The sequence below is a fragment of the Babylonia areolata genome, chromosome 19 (genome assembly GCF_041734735.1).
Source record: "Babylonia areolata isolate BAREFJ2019XMU chromosome 19, ASM4173473v1, whole genome shotgun sequence".
Lineage (NCBI taxonomy): Eukaryota > Metazoa > Mollusca > Gastropoda > Neogastropoda > Buccinidae > Babylonia > Babylonia areolata.
In genome coordinates this window covers 63,673,931-63,695,014 of record NC_134894.1, presented here as the reverse complement: position 1 = coordinate 63,695,014, position 21,084 = coordinate 63,673,931, and the positions used below count along the sequence as shown (strand labels likewise).

Genomic DNA, 21,084 nt, shown 5'->3' with positions numbered 1-21,084 from the left:
TACAAGGGAAAAGAGAACAAGACAAACAGACAGAGCAGAGAGAGAATTACGTTCAAACGCCCACTTGTGAAGACAAATCATAGATGAATATCACACACACACACACACACACACACAAACACACATATACACGCGCGCACGCATGCACGTACACATACACACGTACACACACACGTACATGTACACGCACACACACACACACACACAGACTAACCAATAAGAAGGTCAATCCTGAAGGTGTTAACTTCTCGTTGACATCCACATTATGTGTGCCGAGTTCCTCAATTATTGTCTGCGTACAGCCAGGAATACTGGCTTTCTGCACACACACACACACACACACACACACAAACAAATAAACTGAACGATATGCACACATACAGAAGCATAGACACACACACACAAAGAAATATACGCGCGCGTTTGTGCCCATGATGCAAGCACGCATGCAATCACACACACACACACACACACACGATATGCACATATACAAAAGCACACACAAAGAAAAATACACACATGTTTGTGCCGATAACGCACGCACGCATATACCCACACCCACCAACTCACACACACACCCACCAACACACACACACACACACACACAAAGTGGGTGGATTATGTATTGTACTGTTGGTCAGGCGGTGAGGACGGCAGTAAACGTTCTCTGTACTGTACTGTGTGGAGTGAATGATCTGTGGATGGAAGGATGGGTGAATGGATCTTTTTTTTCTGGCTCGTCTCTGGGTGTGTGTGGGTTTGTTTGTGTGTTTGTTTGCTTGTTCGCTTGTTGTTGTTTGTGTGTGGGAGGGGGTGGGAGGGTTGTGTGTGTTTTCTTTGTTGCTGATGTTGTTGGGGGTATGGGTTGTTTTTGTTGTTTTTTTAGGGTACAACAGGGTGTCCTGCTTGCTTGTCAAGCTGGCTGGTCGGTAGCTTGGTCAGCTGGCTGACTGGCCAGTCACCAGAGGGTGGCCTCGGACTGGTTGACTGGCTGACTGGTTAGTTGTGTGGTGACTGGTTTGTTGGGTGGTTGATTGGCTGACTGGTTAGTTGTGTGGTGACTGGTTTGTTGGGTGGCTGACTGGTTAGTTGTGTGGTGACTGGTCTGTTGGGTGGTTGATTGGCTGACTGGTTAGTTGTGTGGTGACTGGTTTGTTGGGTGGTTGATTGGCTGACTGGTTAGTTGTGTGGTGACTGGTTTGTTGGGTGGCTGACTGGCTGACTGGTTAGTTGTGTGGTGACTGGTTTGTTGGGTGGGGGACTGGCTGACTGGTTAGTTGTGTGGTGACTGGTCTGTTGGGTGGTTGACTGGCTGACTGGTTAGTTGTGTGGTGACTGGTTTGTTGGGTGGGGGACTGGCTGACTGGTTAGTTGTGTGGTGACTGGTCTGTTGGGTGGTTGACTGGCTGACTGGTTAGTTGTGTGGTGACTGGTCTGTTGGGTGGTTGACTGGCTGACTGGTTAGTTATGTGGTGACTGGTTTGTTGGGTGGGGGACTGGCTGACTGGTTAATTGTGTGGTTGGGTGGTGACAGGCGTGCTGACGTACCTTGATGAGTTGAAGCACCTGTCTTTTCACGCTTGCGTCATCTGCTTTCTTTGACTGGGTCAGCTTCCTGCCTGCACACACACAGCCGGCACACACACCATGAACGTGAAGCCAGAATTGTATGACTTTAGTGTTTGTCACTTACTATGATGATACGTTTCATGCCTGAAATAAATGGTGCGACTGCATGGGCAGCTGTGTCGTGGAAGGGGCGTTGGAGGAGAGGGGGGTCGTGCGAGCATGTTTATTTACAATAATCACTCATTTTTTCCATGCTTTGGATGAACAAGATTAATGAAATGGTTTTGTACTAAATCGTTGGACTTGAATGAAACGATATGCCCCCCAATACTAAAACTCTCGAATCCCAACGTTTACAGAGTGACCATTGCCAAAAGTCCTGACATTAAAACCTGGGGAAAGATAGGGTCAAAGGGAAATCATGATTATTTGTTGGTTTCCTAATGAGGGAGGGGGGAGAGAGAGTAGGGAGACAGAAAAAGGGGGGTTGCTGGTAAGGCTATTAAAAAAGAGAAAAAGTGAGAGACAGAGACAGAGAGAGAGAGACGCAAAGAAAGGGGCTCAGAGAGAAATACCGAAAACAAACAACACAGCAAACCCGTCGTACAAATGCTCCATACACAGCTGACAGCGATGACACAGACAGCGCCGACAGCTGTGGACAGGACAGACAGTTCTCCAAGGAGGGAAGGTAACAAGTCCTGAATGTTCGGCAGCTCTGTTCGATATACTTTTTCTGGAATAAAAAGAAATGGGGTTATGGAAAAACAAAAAAACAAAAAATGCTTTGTAATGTACGTGCAAGCGTGTGGGTGAGCATGAGTGCGTGCGTTCCTCCACATCTATTCCCGGATAGCGACACGCAACCTCAGTAGAAAATTAGATCTGATCGAAATCGTGAGGAAATTTGGTCCATTTCTTAATTACAGCCGTTCTCAAAATCTGTTTTTTAAGTTGGTTTTTAAAAATGGACTTTATCTCGGTTCTAATTGTCGATCTAGATCTAGTTAACCGCACATGTCCTTAATAAATAAAAAAAATCTTACCAAGGTGAAGTGGTGCCTCTAGATTAAATTTAGATCCACCTCTACTTAAAGTAAACTCCAAATATAAAGGTATTCATCTTTTAAAAATATATGTACAATAGTTATTTGGCTGTGCCATTCCAAATATCACTTTGCCCATCTTGAGACTGAGAACAAACAAGACCGAAACAAAATCAGAGCTGTTCAGATGTAAAAATTAGTTTGGTAGAGTTACAAAATTATCATCAATTAAAAAGTTCCACACTTATGTCAAAATGTGCTACCTCCATATCCATAAGTCGCATTCACCAAATACCATAGTATGTCGTAGGCAGAATCACTCAAAGTGACCATGGAAATATTTTCTCGAGACATTTTTTTCAGAGAGCAGACGACATTTTTTTTATGTTTCAATAAAGCATGGACGCAAAATAATTCACCGTATTTTCGAATTGTTTTGTGGATCTTTTTATTGATAATGTTTTCTATCATTGTGCGGTGGATATATACCTATTTCAATACATTTGTTTATTGCATAAATGTAAAAGCCACGAGTTATTGCTATGAGCGATTTTCGTTTTTAAAGCGTGGAAACAAACACGCCGCACCTTCGCATCTTGGGGGGGGGGGGGGGTTGTTAGTTTTTTTATTTGTTTGTTTTTGTTTAACATTTTCTGTTTTTTTGTTGTTGTTTTTCAGCAGTAGTCTGCCAGTAACAGAATTCCAGACATTGTGGCAGTTCACAGTTTCTTTTCTCCACCAATTTTAGATCTGTCGTATGTCAGAACGGAAGGGAAAGGTGGATGGGTGTAATATGGTGCGTGCGTATCCGTGTGTATGTGTGTGTGTTTCAGTGCTTGTGTGTGTGTTTCTGAGAGAGCGTGTGTGTGAATTTTCGCGCGCGCGTTTGTGTGTGGAATGAGGTTTTTTTCTTCTTCATTTTTTTTAGGCTGTGTATTATCATTGGTGGACAGTGGAATCACAATCAATGAACAACATTATGATGACCATAACAAGTGACAGGATGAATACACTTCAGTTCATTAGCATAGATGTATATGGTGTGTGTATGTGTGTGTGTATGTGAGTATATATATATATATATATGAGAAAGAGATAGAGAAAGAGTGCACAGGTCAGGTAAATGTGAGGGTGCATGTATGAGTTAATTCATAAAGTGAACCAAGTCCTTGGAAACATCATCCATTAACATCATGTCAGTACTTCTGTCACACTTCTCAATCAATGACACAAACAAAAGACATATTGTTTTTATCAGACATTTATTATCAAGACAGACGGTGACTAAAACAATACACACTGTGACACTGTCAACACAACTGGTGATAAACAAAAGACATTAATACAATGATGAAAACATTAAAACTTGTTGCTGGGAACATGAGGAAACAATGTGTGTGGGTGGGTGGGTGTGTATGTGTGTGTGTGAGTGCACATGTGTGTGTGTGTGTGTGTGTGTCAGAGAGAGAGACAGAGAATTTCTGCATCAATATGTCCTTTCCTCTGCACATGTAATTTCCAAAAGTATTTAATTAAAACAATGTTTTGTAACATACTGTATTGTATGCTCTTGAGTCACAATGTCTGCATGTTTTTCAAATACACAGATCTCCACTGCTAAATGGAATGTTTTCCAACAGAAAAAAAAAATCAGTAATAAAGCCCAACTTGACCATGAGCTGTACCAGTTATATCCAGTCTGAAGAGACAATTTTCATCTAAAATAATGTTATTTACATATTTGCAAACCAACATTGCAGAAATTTCTTCAAAACAGAACATAGTCTCTGTGGGCTTTTCCAAATAGACTGAGCAACATGTTAGACACCACGTTCTGGCAACAGAGATCTTTTCCCACCTCTCTTACGGCCAATCAGTGGCAGCCTGTGTTTGTGTATGTGTGTGTGCATGCGTGCACATGTGTCTGTTTGTGTATGTGTATGCATGCGCGAGTGTGTAAGTGTACACATGTCAGGAGAGCTCTGTGCACATGTTTGTGTGTGTGTGTGTGTGTGTGTAGGCTGTTTGTTTTACATTTATTTGGTTATATGTTTATATATTATCATTATTGTCTTTATATTTTATTTGTATTTATTATTATTATTGTTATCATTATCTTTTCTTTTTCTTTTTTATAGATATATAGATATATATATATATTAGATACTCATTTACCTCTTCTTCTTTTTTTCCTTTTTTTCTGCAAGGCCTGACTTAGTGCGTTGGATTACGCTGCTGGTCAGGCATCTGCTTGTTGGCAGATGTGGTGTAGCGTATATGGATTTGTCCAAACGCAGTGACGCCTCCTTGAGCTACTGATGCTGATACTGATACTATTTACAGATCCTGTCCGCTCCGAGTTCTATTTTAACTTCCCTAAACCGTAAGTATCATATGCTATTCTTTTAATCATACCGCACATGTCAAAGGCTAAAAAAAGAACCGACCAACTCATTCTGAATGTGTGTATGCTAACATATTATCCCAGCTGGAAATCCTCCTGATTCATGGCACAACTTGAAACATTCACAATAATGCTTCAATATCTCCAGAGATGAAACACATCATCACCATCATCATCAAACAAACTACCCATAAAAGAGCAGGATTGTCAACTGCTCTAATACATTACAGTTGAATGATATACACAGAGATAAAACAAACCCTGTAGAACAAACAAGATTGTCAACTGCTCTAATACATAATACATAAATGAAATACACAGAGACAAAATAGACCCTGTGGAACAAAGGACAAGATTGTCAGCTGCTCTAATACATTAAAGATATGTAAAATACACAGAGGTAAAATAAATATTATAGGACAGATGACAATTACACACTCAGTATGCTAAATGTAATGAGATCAAGCAGTTGTACCTAACACTTTATCAATACACCAAATGTAATGAGACTGAACAGCTTAACTTACATACTTCATCAGTGGACCAGTATGCTGTTCAGCAAAAACTAATCAGACGAGTGGTCACAATTCCATATGGTCTGAGAATCGGATACCAGCATCTTGTCTGTGGATCAACACAATACTATACAGAATGATTGGACAAAAGCAGCACAGCACAGAACGAATGGACACCCACAACGACTTTTTCAACACAGACAGGTAATGAGTGTTCAATACGCACTACAGTGGTCAGGGCTTAGCAAAACAACAGACAGTGTGTTGCCACAAAGACATGTAGGGGTAGGGGATCAGGGTTAAGTAGGGAGGGGGGGCTGGGAGGGGGGGGGCAGAGAAGAGGGAAGAACTAGAAGCTGTGCAAAAGGAGTAAGTCAATTCCTTTCAGTTCAGTTCGTTCTGGCCGATACCCAGCCATCCAAACAGAGGCTAGCCATTGTCATGTGGAGATGAGGGAGGCTTCTTTCTTTCTTTCTTCTTTCTTTCTTTCCTTCCCTGTTTCATCCTCTCCCCCCTTCCTTCACTGAATTTCCACATGGCCGGGCGTCTCTTCACTGTCAGCTGTGCAAACTTTGGCCAAGCAGGGCAAACTGGTAGGCCTTAGTTAGCATCAGTGTGACATGGTACAGTGCATGACACCAAACACTGTTCCCATCCAGCAGCATTAAGTAACATCAACAAATCCAAACAATTTCATGACTGACTTTTTCTTTTCTGACAAACAAAGAAAACAATGTATCACACAACAAAGAGCAACATCATCATCATCTGTCATCATCTTTATCACAGTCCAAGCCAAACACAGTCACCAGTCACTGTCAAGCACCATTGAACATCATCATTATCACCACATCATCTGTTACAATACATTCACATCTGATTCAGATGTGTCTCTGTTTCATTCACCAGGATTTACACCTACAGTTGATGTATTAATGTTTTACTGACTAGGATATACACCTCATGTTGATGTATCAAGCTTTAATTGACCAGGATATACATATTGATGTATCAATGTTTAATTGACAAGTATCAGTGTGAAACAAGCATGTTCAAATACATATTATTTGTCCTCAACCACAAACCTTTAACTGTGTGTATGATTTCAGTTGCACACAAATTCAAAGAAAAATGCCTTCTGTGAAAAAAAGGTTAGACAAAGGAAAAATCCTAGGCAAGGTTACCAGTTCCCAAATCTCATGTTAGCCGTTTCACTGTTAATGATTTTCACATGGTATATATTTTGTTTCTGTATGATATTACAGGAATCAGTACCTTCTTTAGAAAAGCGAGGACACAGAAAAGATCCCTTGTCTTACTGTTACTTCTCCAATTCCATGTCACCCATTTCACTGTAAAGGATTTCCACACAAATAAACTGTATAAGATTTCAAAGAAATGGATTATATTCTGAAAAAAAGGACATAAATCCTCTGCTCGACCATCACGTTCTCACATCCTGTCAGCCATTTCATGGTGAAGGAATTTTACTTAATCTTTGTTCTTTTTCCCCAAAAAAATTACTTTGTTTCCTGACTGCCAATCTGAATTACTTCAATGTTTCCTGACTGCCAATCTGTCAGAAACACACAAAAACATGTCTTGTAGTTGATATCAAGTTCAGCGCTCCTTTCCCTAACTTGGTCCATTGATGTGGAAGAGGCTGCCTTCTCACTCTGTCACATGGATTCCACAGTTCAGTTCAAAGAGTCTCCCAGGGCAAACCTCTTCCGTTCTGCCTGTCATCGTACTGACTACGGTACTCCTTGGGGCTCTGCTGGTTGTGTGTGTGTGTGTGTGTGTGTGTGTGTGAGTGTGCTGTTGAGTCTGTGTGTGTCAAGTACTTGATGCAAGTATGTTTATCAATGTATGACTTTTTGTTGTAAACGCCTCAACCTCCTGACCTGGGAGATAAGAGCAATAATATGCAGCATAATCATCATTAATATTATTATTATCATTATCATTATGCAATCATGCAAAAGGTCACTCCCTCTTGTTCATCTCTTTTAAACTTTCCAATGCATTGTTCAGCGAAACATTTTGGCCTATACAAGAACCCTGCAGACCGGGAAACAGCAGCTTCATACAATGTTCACAACAGCTCCTTGTTCCAAATGTGCAGAACACAAAACAGAGCTTCATACAGTGTTCACAAGAGCGTCAGGTTCAAAATGTACAGAACACAAAACAGAGCTTCATACAATGTTCACAACAGCTCCTTGTTCCAAATGTACAGAACACAAAACAGAGCTTTATACAGTGTTCACAACAGCTCCTTGTTCCAAATGTACAGAACACAAAACAGAGCTTTATACAGTGTTCACAACAGCTCCTTGTTCCAAATGTACAGAACACAAAACAGAGCTTCATACAATGTTCACAAGAGCGTCAGGTTCCAAATGTGCAGAACACAAAACAGAGCTTCATACAATGTTCACAAGAGCGTCAGGTTCAAAATGTACAGAACACAAAACAGAGCTTCATACAGTGTTCACAAGAGCATCAGGTTCAAAATGTACAGAACACAAAACAGAGCTTCATACAGTGTTCACAACAGCTCCTTGTTCCAAATGTGCAGAACACAAAACAGAGCTTCATACAGTGTTCACAAGAGCATCAGGTTCAAAATGTACAGAACACAAAACAGAGCTTCATACAATGTTCACAAGAGCGTCAGGTTCCAAATGTGCAGAACACAAAACAGAGCTTCATACAGTGTTCACAAGAGCATCAGGTTCAAAATGTACAGAACACAAAACAGCTTCATACAATGTTCACAAGAGCGTCAGGTTCAAAATGTACAGAACACAAAACAGAGCTTTTAAGCAAAATTCACAGCAACTCCCGTGTTCAAAACTCCAAGGTCGGAGAAGAAAACGTCCAGCGTAGCAAGTGTCCAGTTCTGGTCACTGCCTCACAGCTTGGAGGGCAGGGAACGCTGGTCGCCTTTCACCTGGCCACTGCCCACCTGTCTTCTGTTCACCTGTCCACTGTTACTTCTGGGCTGTGTTGGTCTGGAAAAGTCTGAGATTGTACTGCAACATTGACAACCAAACATGTCAGACACTGACATTAAAATTGTACTGCAACTTTGTCAACCAAACATGTCACTTGTCAAACATTGACATTAACATTGTACTGCAACATTGTCAACCAAACATGTCACTTGTCAAACATTGACATTAACATTGTACTGCAACATTGTCAACCAAACATGTCACTTGTCAAACATTGACATTAAAATTGTACTGCAACATTGTCAACCAAACATGTCACTTGTCAAACATTGACATTAAAATTGTACTGCAACATTGTCAACCAAGCATGTCAGACATTGACATTAAAACTGTACTGCAACTTGTCAACCAAACATGTCACTTGTCAAACATTGACATTAAAATTGTACTGCAACACTGTCAACCAAACATGTCAGACATCGACATTAAAATTGTACTGCAACATGTCAACCAAAAATTAAATGTCGGACATCAACATTAAAATTGCACTGCAACATGTCAACCAAAAATTAAATGTCAGATATCCACATTAAAATCATACAAGGCATCAACCAGACGTTTCAGCTGAAACATCAACATTAAAATTGTACTGCAACATGTCAACCAAAAGTTAAATGTCAGATATCCACATTAAAATCATACAAGGCATCAACCAGACGTTTCAGCTGAAACATCAACATTAAAATTGTACTGCAACATGTCAACCAAAAATTAAATGTCAGACATCAACATTAAAATTGTACTGCAACATGTCAACCAAAAATTAAATGTCAGACATCAACATTAAAATTGTACTGCAACATGTCAACCAAAAATTAAATGTCCGACATCAACATTAAAATTGTACTGCAACATGTCAACCAACCAAACATGTCAGCTGAGACATGAAGATGGAGACTTCCCTGCAATGCATCAACAAAACATGTTAGGATAAAAGGACAGTTTTCAAGCAAAAATTTACAAATATGTTTATCAGTTAAGAAAATTGTTAACTATTCCATGTATGTATTTCTGAGTACAGACCTAACCATCCTGCATTTAAGATAAATTCTTTTTTTTCTTTTTTTTCAAGCTTAAAAAAGAGAAACGACAACATCTTTCTTACAAGAACTTTAAGACAATGAACATGTTTTCAAGTAAATAATAATCAGAATCAGAATCATATTTTTGACAAATCCTTTAAACTAATGGTACTAATTAAACATCCTATGCTCAATATACCATTATGTCACCAGGTTCAATCCATATAACAAATTGATATGTACAGGAATTGTATCCCATCTGATGGCAATAAAACAATTAAGGCACCTATCATGATGGCAATAAAACAATTAAGGCACCTATCCAAAACCCAGCAACATATGAAGAGAAACAGAAACACACTTTTCTTTCACTTTATTATATTTTTAAAGAACTTATTATCACTCACATGTCGTGCATGCTGATGAAGTGACACAGGTTTTACTTTCCAGTTAGATACCATGACAGGAAGCAGCAGAAGATGGAGGGTATGTTAACGTTCTGACACAATCACACTGTGTGTTAACTGAACAGAGGGGTGTTCATGGCAGGTTGTATACACCATGCGCATTTCAGAAATACACCTGAGAGACATCAATACTTTGTTGTACTGTTGTATACCATTCACATTTCAGAAACACATCAGAGAGGCATCAATACTTTGTTGTACTCTTGTGTACCATGCACGTTTCAGAAACGCATCGGAGGCGTATCAACAGTGTACTGTCCTGACAGATCCTAGATGTACAGACACTTATCAGCCTGCATGCTGTGTGACATGCATATTGTTCTGATACACCCTCCGTCACTCGCCAGTCACACAAAAGCTGAAAGAATGAACTCTCATGTAAATGTAAAGGTGCAGGGTTCGTCAGATAAAAGTTATACTGAGTCATCATACATTATTTTCAGAATATAACAGAAGAACACCCATGATTATAATCATCATCGTCATTTTTTTTCCCCAATATTCTAAAATCATAATCACCATTTTTTACTCCTAATCAGGACTTCAAACATTTCTCCTGCAACAGTTTACACATTCTACTGCCTTGACCAAAGTGTGTGTCACTAACCAACAAAAATGTGCTGTATCACCTGTGTGTGTTCAGTTATTAACTGACCAACAAAAATGTGCTGTATCACCTGTACTGTGTGTGACCAGTTATCAACTGACCAACAAAAATGTGCTGTATCACCTGTGTGTGTTCAGTTATCAACTGACCAACAAAAATGTGCTGTATCACCTGTGTGTGTTCAGTTATCAACTGACCAACAAAAATGTGCTGTATCACCTGTGTGTGTTCAGTTATCAACTGACCAACAAAAATATGCTGTATCACCTGTGTGTGTTCAGTTATCAACTGACCAACAAAAATGTGCTGATCACCTGTGTGTGTTCAGTTCATTTCTTAAGTTTTTTGTAAGGAAACCATAAAAGAAAACTATTCAAATAAAACAATAAACTTTGAATTTCAACGAATCAATACAATAATAAACAAAAATGAAGAAAAGCTTGCATGCATTTTCCCCCAAAAAAATGATGACACACCAACTTAGTCATTGGTGATGTCTGTATGTGGGTGTGTGGGTATGTGAATGGTGAAGTCTACATGTGTGTGTGGGTGGGTGAGTGGGTGTTTGTGTGTTTGTCTATGCACAGACAGAAATCTCCCTGATCTGAGGAGAACGACGATGACAACATGACAACACCACCACCACCACCAGCAAAAACAAACAAGCCCCGTACATTTTTTACCCTGCGCATCAAGGTCCCGATGTCGGTCATGCAGGGCGTGGTTCGAGCCCGGGCCAAGACGCGAGGTGACACCCTCCCCGCTGGCTGCCGCATCACCCTCTCTCCAGGTCCCCCTTCCACCGCCGTGTCCTCGTCGGAGCTGTTGCTAGGCGACCCTGTGGAGCAGCGATAGAGGCTGGGGGCGTGGCCTGACGAAGGGCTGGCCAGGGGCTCCCCTGAGGAAGAGCTGCTCAGCACCATCATCTCCTCCTCAGAGTGAAGCGACAACGGCGACATGATCTCCTCTTCGTCGGGCGACGGGATCAGGTGGTCAATGGCCTTACTGTGTGTGAGGTCAGTCCGCACAGTGTGCAAAGCAGCATACACACAAAACAAACAGATGCTGTGTGTATGGTCTACTTGTGTTACAGTTCAATTTCAAGTTGAATGGATAAAGATGTATTGTAATTGCATATACATACATACATACATACATACATACATACATATGTATATATATATGTGGGTCCAAAATACTTGACTGAGGGTGGCTTCCTCTCTGAAGACCTTGTACTGTCCAGCTCTCCCTAGAGTTTCTTATCACTACATATAGATAGATAGATAAACAGGTAGGTAGGCAGGTAGATAGATGGATAGATATACAGATAGAGAAAAAAGACCAACGTATCAACAAATGATGACATGTATATTCCATCAGTGAAAAGCGGACAGTAAACACTGCACGTTAATGAAAGCAATGAACACCAACAAGCTTGATCAGGAAGAATCAGGGTGAAGACATTAACCAGTAAAATACAACACAGCTCAAATTTCTTTTCAATAATAAAGAATACAATCAAATCCAATGAAGCTTTTTTTTTCTTTTTCTTTTTTTCTTTTTTTTTTGTCAAACAACAAAATAAAACCAAGAAACTTTCTTTATGATTCACAGAGCCATGAATTATATATATATATATATCTATCTATCTATATCTATCTATCTATCTATCTATCTATCTATCTATCTATCTATCTATATATATATATATATATATGTAAATTGTTCTGAAATAGTGAAATGACAACTTACACTCTTTGAGACCTCTAACATTTGTACTTCACTTACGAACAAAAAACAACAACAACAACAAAAAAGAAAAAAAAAAAGATGAAGAAGATGAAGAAATCAAAGAACTTGCCCATTGATGATGGTCAAGGTGAATGTCATTTCTATGAGTAACACATTGACCACTTCATTTTAATCATTCTTTTCGTACATGAATTAGCCAGCAGTCACCATTCGAAAATCTGGCAAAGGCTGCAAGTCAAACTGAAAGAAAGGAAAATATATGAAGTCTACCAATTGGTTGCTTCTATCCTCAATCAAATATCTACAAGCACATTGAACTTAAGGAAACCATCAAAGCCTTTCAAAGCTCGACAAGCTGACAACACCAAGCCATACAATCATACAGATCTTGCAGAAAGTTTTAAGTTGTTGTTTTTTTGGTTTGATTGTTTTTTAGTTTCAGTTTCAGTTTCTCAAGGAGGCGTCACTGCGTTCGGACAAATCCATATACGCTACACCACATCTGCCAAGCAGATGCCTGACCAGCAGCGTAACCCAACGCGCTCAGTCAGGCCTTGTTCTTTAGACAAAGCCAAAATGTTTTGTTCAGAACAAAGACTGCAGACAACATTGAATCCTGAATGTTGCTCCTTCACAAGATCACAGGATTTTGTTGGTTGTTTTCAGTCATCTGGGATTTACTATCACTTTCTTTTCTGTGAGAGGTTGTGAGGTTTTAGAATAGTCATTGTTGTGTGTGTGTGTACATCTGTGTGCGGTGTGCAGATTTAGGCATGTTTGTGTGTGTGTGTGTGTGTTTCTGTGTGTGTGTGTGCATGCACATGCACATGTATGTGTGGTAATCATATCTCGATGTGTGTGTAGCCGGTTGGGCAGGGGTCTCTCAACACGTCAGCACCAGTTTTCGTCAAGGCTTTACTGAGGACAAGACGGGGAACATATCGGGACTTGGGTAAAGGGAACAGGAGAGCGGGGGGTTAAAGGGCAAGGGACTGTCCTCATGAAAGGAGGGAAATAAATAAGTAAGTAAATGATTACCCTGTGGACAAAACAACAAAGTCCTCGTAAGCAAGTGTACAGTAATGTCTATCTACGTTCATTCACTCACTCACTCTAAACATCACTTTACCAAATATTTCACATGAATCTACAATTGTTACAAACGTGTGGTAAGACTAAACTATCCCATTAATTGAAATGAGCAATTGCTTCCCGATTCGAAATTGTCTAATTTTTTAAAGATATTTATATAAATCCTAGAAACTTCAAAACGTAAGTTGAGGTTACATTTCAGTTAAGATTAACTCGGTTATTCGAAATAATTGCAAATCCGTTAAAATGCATAACATCTAAACTCAAAGTAAACTGATAGAATAATATCAATAAGGAAATACAAATAGCATTTACATTTTGGTATCAATTTCTCAATGCTAGAAATGCTTACTGTAAAGTATGATATATTTCACTCACCCTATCAGGTTGACAGAGGCCCGCACACACACTGCTGTTGCCTGTTCTCTTTTAAAGCGAACTGAGAACTGGTGATATTGGTTCTACAAGGAAAGGGTAGGAGAACTCACTTCGTAAAAACATATCAAGATGCAGCACATCCACCCTACATGATTATTATTTTGCACGTGAAGTTATGATGCTAAAGCTAACACGGGTCATAAACGTGCACTCTCTCTCTCTCTCTGCGGGGAAAAGAGAACAATTTCACCCTGTTACATGTGTGTGTGTGCATGAACATGTGTGTGAGGTATGCAGATTTTTGCACATTTCTGTGCATGTGATACTTTTAATTAAGTGTGTGTGCATGGTGTCTTGAAGTGAGTATGTACCTGCATGTGTAAGCATGTTTATGTACAAGTGTGTGTGTGTGTGTGTGTGTGTGTACACATAACAGACAACTGAGTACAGAATAGCAATCTCTTTATTGACATAAGCTGAGAAATTCATAATGGTGGTATCAGCGGATTTTTCCCATAACATGCAAATAAAATAAAATCTAACCACTGATATAGAACACACACACACACACACACAGTGTCCAAACATAACATCCATTGCATTTTGGACAAATTATAAAATTGATAATGGCCGTGGGAGTTTGAATTCAGGTGTGCCACAGCATCTACCCAAAATAAGTATCTCTTTTGGTCATATGTTGTCACATTCCTCTTCTTCTGCATCGTTACTCAAACTGCTCAATGGTCACACAATGCTGTCGTTTAAATAGTTCTGTAAAATCACTGCTGCAATGCTGCCATTTTCACAAGGCCACAGGTTCAATTGTCCTTTCTACGCTTTTTATGCATGGTCAACTCTTTAGATTCAATTTATCTTCTTCTTTTTTTCTTTTTTTTTACATTTCAGTCTTTCTATTTTTCACCAAAATCTTTCATCGTTATTTTTGTTCATAATCTTATTGACTTATTTCAAGAGTAAGGCACTTCTCGTCTTGTGAGTGAATATTAACTGGGAAACATACCTGAGATATGCATATTAAAAGAACAGTCAAGTTCAGTAACTCTACCGATACCAACACATTCACACAAACACATCACCAGAAATTTTTGCCTACACATTTGTTTCCCATTTTTTTAGCACAACAAGAAACAGAGAGAGGAAAGCCTATGTGCACGCCTGCACAGATAATCACCATAAAGAAAGATAAATCCATTTTTCCAACCTGACCATGTGCTTCCTGTGCAGCAAGAACAGCATTCCATGAAAGGTAGTTGGTACAGGGTACAAGTTCGAGTCCAGTTCAATAGTTTACAGGAAACCACAGCTCTTAATCCCACTCTTACTTTTCTCAACTTTTAGTTTTGTTTACTCCAAAAACCTTATTTCATATGTTTTATTTACTAATCATTTCTTGTTATTTCATGATTTATGTTTGTTTGTATATATACATCTGCTTATATCAAATCATTCATTTATGTTCAGTTTTCTGCCGTCCCTCATCACACGGGTTTCAGCAGTGTCACTCTCACACAACTCGTCCTCTTTTTTGTTCGTTTACTTCTCTCTCTCCATGTATTCATTAAATGCATAATTATGTGCAAGAAGGAACCATTCATCCATCCATCCATCCACCAATCCATCTGCTTATTTTGATTTGTCATAACCTCATGGTCACTACGACTGTATCCTGGCACATCAACTTCAGAAGTCAACACATAAAATATCCTCACAAGGCAACAAAGAAATCATCAAAACTGACACACAAAGCAGCAAAAATATAACAAGTGAAAAGGATTGTTTAACAATCAACAAACAGGCACTGGTGAGCAAATCAATGTGCAGGACTGGAAAAGACGAGCATCAGAGTACCTCCGGACAATGGACACAACTAAATTCACAGTCCACAGTCACTAAATAACTGAACTAAATCCGCACACCACTGTATTGGAAAAGACCTCTTGACTACTACAGCAACCAGGAGAGAGAACTACAATCACATTCGATGTCCATTACATTATTAACTAAATTCACACACCCCAGTTTTGGAAAAGACCTCATGACAACTGCAACAACCAGGAGAGAACTACAATCACATTCGACGTCCACTACATTATTAACTAAATTCACACACCCCAGTTTTGGAAAAAACCTCTTGACTACTGCAACAACTAGAAGAGAACTAAATTCATAGTCCACATTCACTTCATTGTCAAACTAAGTTATTGTACTATATAACTCTTTTTTTGTCACATCAGATTTCTCGGTGTGAAATTTGGGCTGCTCTCCCCAGGGAGAGCGCGTCGCTATACTGACAGTGCCACCCTTTTTTTCCTGCGCGCAGTTTTATTTGTTTTCTTATTGAAGTGGATTTTTCTACACAATTTTGCCATGGACAACCCTTTTGTTGCCATGGATTCTTTTACGTGCGCTAAATGCATGCTGTACATGGGACCTTGGTTTATCATCTCATCCGAATGACCAGCGTCCAGACCACCACTCAGGGTTTAGTGGAGGGGGAAAAATATACTGCCGACTACTGGTGTGATTCAAACCACTGCGCTCAGATTCTGTTGCTTCTTAAGCGGACGCATTTACCTCAAAGCCAACACTCCACTATCAAACTAAATTCACACACCCCAGTACTGGAAAAGACCTCTTGACAACTGCAACAACTAGGACAGAACTAAATTCACCGTCCACAGCAGCGCCACCACAGTAATGGAAAAGACCTCTTGACAACTGCAACAACTAGGACAGAACTAAATTCACCGTCCACAGCAGCGCCCCCACAGTAATGGAAAAGACCTCTTGACAACTGCAACAACTAGGACAGAACTAAATTCACCGTCCACAGCAGCGCCCGCACAGTAATGGAAAAGACCTCTTGACAACTGCAACAACTAGGACAGAACTAAATTCACCGTCCACAGCAGCGCCCGCACAGTAATGGAAAAGACCTCTTGACAACTGCAACAACTAGGACAGAACTAAATTCACCGTCCACAGCAGCGCCCCCACAGTAATGGAAAAGACCTCTTGACAACTGCAACAACTAGGACAGAACTAAATTCACCGTCCACAGCAGCGCCACCACAGTACTGGAAAAGACCTCTTGACAACTGCAACAACTAGGACAGAACTAAATTCACCGTCCACAGCAGCGCCCCCACAGTAATGGAAAAGACCTCTTGACAACTGCAACAACTAGGACAGAACTAAATTCACCGTCCACAGCAGCGCCCCCACAGTAATGGAAAACTGCCAAGAGAGATAACGACAGAACGGAAGACATCTAATATCACTCAGTCGTAAATCAACAGCACACAACTGTCATCATAATACTTTAAAACACAGCATTACTCGAGCCATTCTGAAGGAAAAACCACCAACAACAACGACAGCAAAAAAGGGAGGTATATCATCAACAGGGTGCAAAGTAAAACACATACCAAAAAAAAATTTAGTTCTAACTCTTCAGCAACATAAAAGGTCACCCAGATGCTTAAAACATGTAAAAACAAAAACTATAATTCACTTCTGTCCACGGCTTTCCGACCACTCCACCAGACCGGGACAATTCAACACATTATGCTAAAGCCAAAAGGACAAAGCATAAATATCAAAAACTAAAAATGATATTAAAAATTCAACACGGTATATTCACATGACGGGACTGTGCACACACAACAAATGCCCAGACAAGTGGGGGCAGGCAGAAATGGAAAACAAACAAAAAAAACACACCATGTAACGCCTATAACGGAAGCAAGCACAAAAAACAACAACAGAAGAACCCATTACATGATCTCTCAACACACTGCACAGTGAGAACAGTACAAACCACATGTCTGACACACTCACAGTGGATCTGTACACACTGTGTCACACCTGTTGTGTACAGTACAAACCACATGATGTCTGACACACTCACAGTGGATCTCTACACACACTGTGTCACACCTGTTGTGTACAGTACAAACCACATGATGTTTGACACACTCACAGTGGATCTACACACACTGTGTCACACCTGTTGTGTACAGTACAAACCACATGATGTCTGACACACTCACAGTGGATCTCTACACACTGTGTCACACCTGTTGTGTACAGTACAAACCACATGATGTCTGACACACTCACAGTGGATCTCTACACACACTGTGTCACACCTGTTGTGTACAGTACAAACCACATGATGTCTGACACACACTCAGTGGATCTCTACACACTGTGTCACACCTGTTGTGTACAGTACAAACCACATGATGTCTGACACACTCACAGTGGATCTCTACACACTGTGTCACACCTGTTGTGTACAGTACAAACCACATGATGTCTGACACACTCACAGTGGATCTCTACACACACTGTGTCACACCTGTTGTGTACAGTACAAACCACATGTCTGACACACTCACAGTGGATCTCTACACACACTGTGTCACACCTGTTGTGTACAGTACAAACCACATGATGTCTGACACACTCACAGTGGATCTCTACACACTGTGTCACACCTGTTGTGTACAGTACAAACCACATGATGTTTGACACACTCACAGTGGATCTACACACACTGTGTCACACCTGTTGTGTACAGTACAAACCACATGATGTCTGACACACTCACAGTGGATCTCTACACACTGTGTCACACCTGTTGTGTACAGTACAAACCACATGATGTTTGACACACTCACAGTGGATCTACACACACTGTGTCACACCTGTTGTGTACAGTACAAACCACATGATGTCTGACACACTCACAGTGGATCTCTACACACTGTGTCACACCTGTTGTGTACAGTACAAACCACATGATGTCTGACACACACACAGTGGATCTACACACACTGTGTCACACCTGTTCTGTACAGTACAAACCACATGATGTTTGACACACTCACAGTGGATCTACACACACTGTGTCACACCTGTTGTGTACAGTACAAACCACATGATGTCTGACACACTCACAGTGGATCTCTACACACTGTGTCACACCTGTTGTGTACAGTACAAACCACATGATGTTTGACACACTCACAGTGGATCTCTACACACTGTGTCACACCTGTTCTGTACAGTACAAACCACATGATGTCTGACACACTCACAGTGGATCTCTACACACTGTGTCACACCTGTTGTGTACAGTACAAACCACATGATGTCTGACACACTCACAGTGGATCTCTACACACTGTGTCACACCTGTTGTGTACAGTACAAACCGCATGATGTCTGACACACTCACAGTGGATCTCTACACACTGTGTCACACCTGTTGTGTACAGTACAAACCACATGATGTTTGACACTCACAGTGGATCTCTACACACTGTGTCACACCTGTTGTGTACAGTACAAACCGCATGATGTCTGACACACTCACAGTGGATCTCTACACACTGTGTCACACCTGTTGTGTACAGTACAAACCACATGATGTTTGACACACTCACAGTGGATCTCTACACACTGTGTCACACCTGTTGTGTACAGTACAAACCACATGATGTTTGACACACTCACAGTGGATCTACACACTGTGTCACACCTGTTGTGTACAGTACAAACCACATGATGTCTGACACACTCAGTGGATCTCTACACACTGTGTCACACCTGTTGTGTACAGTACAAACCACATGATGTCTGACACACTCAGTGGATCTCTACACACTGTGTCACACCTGTTGTGTACAGTACAAACCACATGATGTCTGACACACTCACAGTGGATCTCTACACACACTGTGTCACACCTGTTGTGTACAGTACAAACCACATGATGTCTGACACACTCACAGTGGATCTCTACACACTGTGTCACACCTGTTGTGTACAGTACAAACCACATGATGTTTGACACACTCACAGTGGATCTACACACACTGTGTCACACCTGTTGTGTACAGTACAAACCACATGATGTCTGACACACTCACAGTGGATCTCTACACACTGTGTCACACCTGTTGTGTACAGTACAAACCACATGATGTTTGACACACTCACAGTGGATCTACACACACTGTGTCACACCTGTTGTGTACAGTACAAACCACATGATGTCTGACACACTCACAGTGGATCTCTACACACTGTGTCACACCTGTTGTGTACAGTACAAACCACATGATGTCTGACACACACACAGTGGATCTACACACACTCTGTCACACCTGTTCTGTACAGTACAAACCACATGATGTTTGACACACTCACAGTGGATCTACACACACTGTGTCACACCTGTTGTGTACAGTACAAACCACATGATGTCTGACACACTCACAGTGGATCTCTACACACTGTGTCACACCTGTTGTGTACAGTACAAACCACATGATGTTTGACACACTCACAGTGGATCTCTACACACTGTGTCACACCTGTTCTGTACAGTACAAACCACATGATGTCTGACACACTCACAGTGGATCTCTACACACTGTGTCACACCTGTTGTGTACAGTACAAACCACATGATGTCTGACACACTCACAGTGGATCTCTACACACTGTGTCACACCTGTTGTGTACAGTACAAACCGCATGATGTCTGACACACTCACAGTGGATCTCTACACACTGTGTCACACCTGTTGTGTACAGTACAAACCACATGATGTTTGACACTCACAGTGGATCTCTACACACTGTGTCACACCTGTTGTGTACAGTACAAACCGCATGATGTCTGACACACTCACAGTGGATCTCTACACACTGTGTCACACCTGTTGTGTACAGTACAAACCACATGTTTGACACACTCACAGTGGATCTCTACACACTGTGTCACACCTGTTGTGTACAGTACAAACCACATGATGTTTGACACACTCACAGTGGATCTACACACTGTGTCACACCTGTTGTGTACAGTACAAACCACATGTCTGACACACTCAGTGGATCTCTACACACTGTGTCACACCTGTTGTGTACAGTACAAACCACATGATGTCTGACACACTCAGTGGATCTCTACACACTGTGTCACACCTGTTGTGTACAGTACAAACCACATGATGTTTGACACACTCACAGTGGATCTCTACACACACTGTGTCACACCTGTTGTGTACAGTACAAACCACATGATGTCTGACACACTCACAGTGGATCTCTACACACTCTGTCACACCTGTTGTGTACAGTACAAACCACATGATGTTTGACACACTCACAGTG

The 21,084-nt window shown here is 40.7% G+C and overlaps 1 protein-coding gene and 1 long non-coding RNA gene across 7 annotated transcripts in view; both read right to left on the bottom strand.

Annotated features, from left to right (window-relative positions):
• Positions 1–4,756: 4,756 nt before the first annotated feature.
• LOC143293936 (nicotinamide/nicotinic acid mononucleotide adenylyltransferase 3-like) overlaps positions 4,757–21,084 on the bottom strand; it is a 42,610-nt gene continuing 26,282 nt past the window's right edge. Inside the window, exons 9-11 of one of the 6 annotated variants that reach the window (XR_013056857.1) lie at positions 10,965–11,655; positions 10,721–10,869; positions 8,587–10,672 (exon numbers count right to left, since the gene is read on the bottom strand). Coding sequence is in view for 4 of the 6 variants with exons in the window: in XM_076605324.1 (XP_076461439.1) it covers positions 11,184–11,655 (472 nt within the window). In the remaining 2 variants the exon portion in view is untranslated. The other 5 variants (XM_076605325.1, XM_076605326.1, XR_013056856.1 and 2 more) reach the window with 5 other exon arrangements.
• Positions 16,823–18,155, bottom strand: LOC143293935 (uncharacterized). The gene is made up of 2 exons (XR_013056855.1): positions 17,833–18,155; positions 16,823–17,760 (listed from the first exon to the last, which is right to left on the bottom strand). It is a non-coding gene; the product is annotated as an uncharacterized LOC143293935 (long non-coding RNA).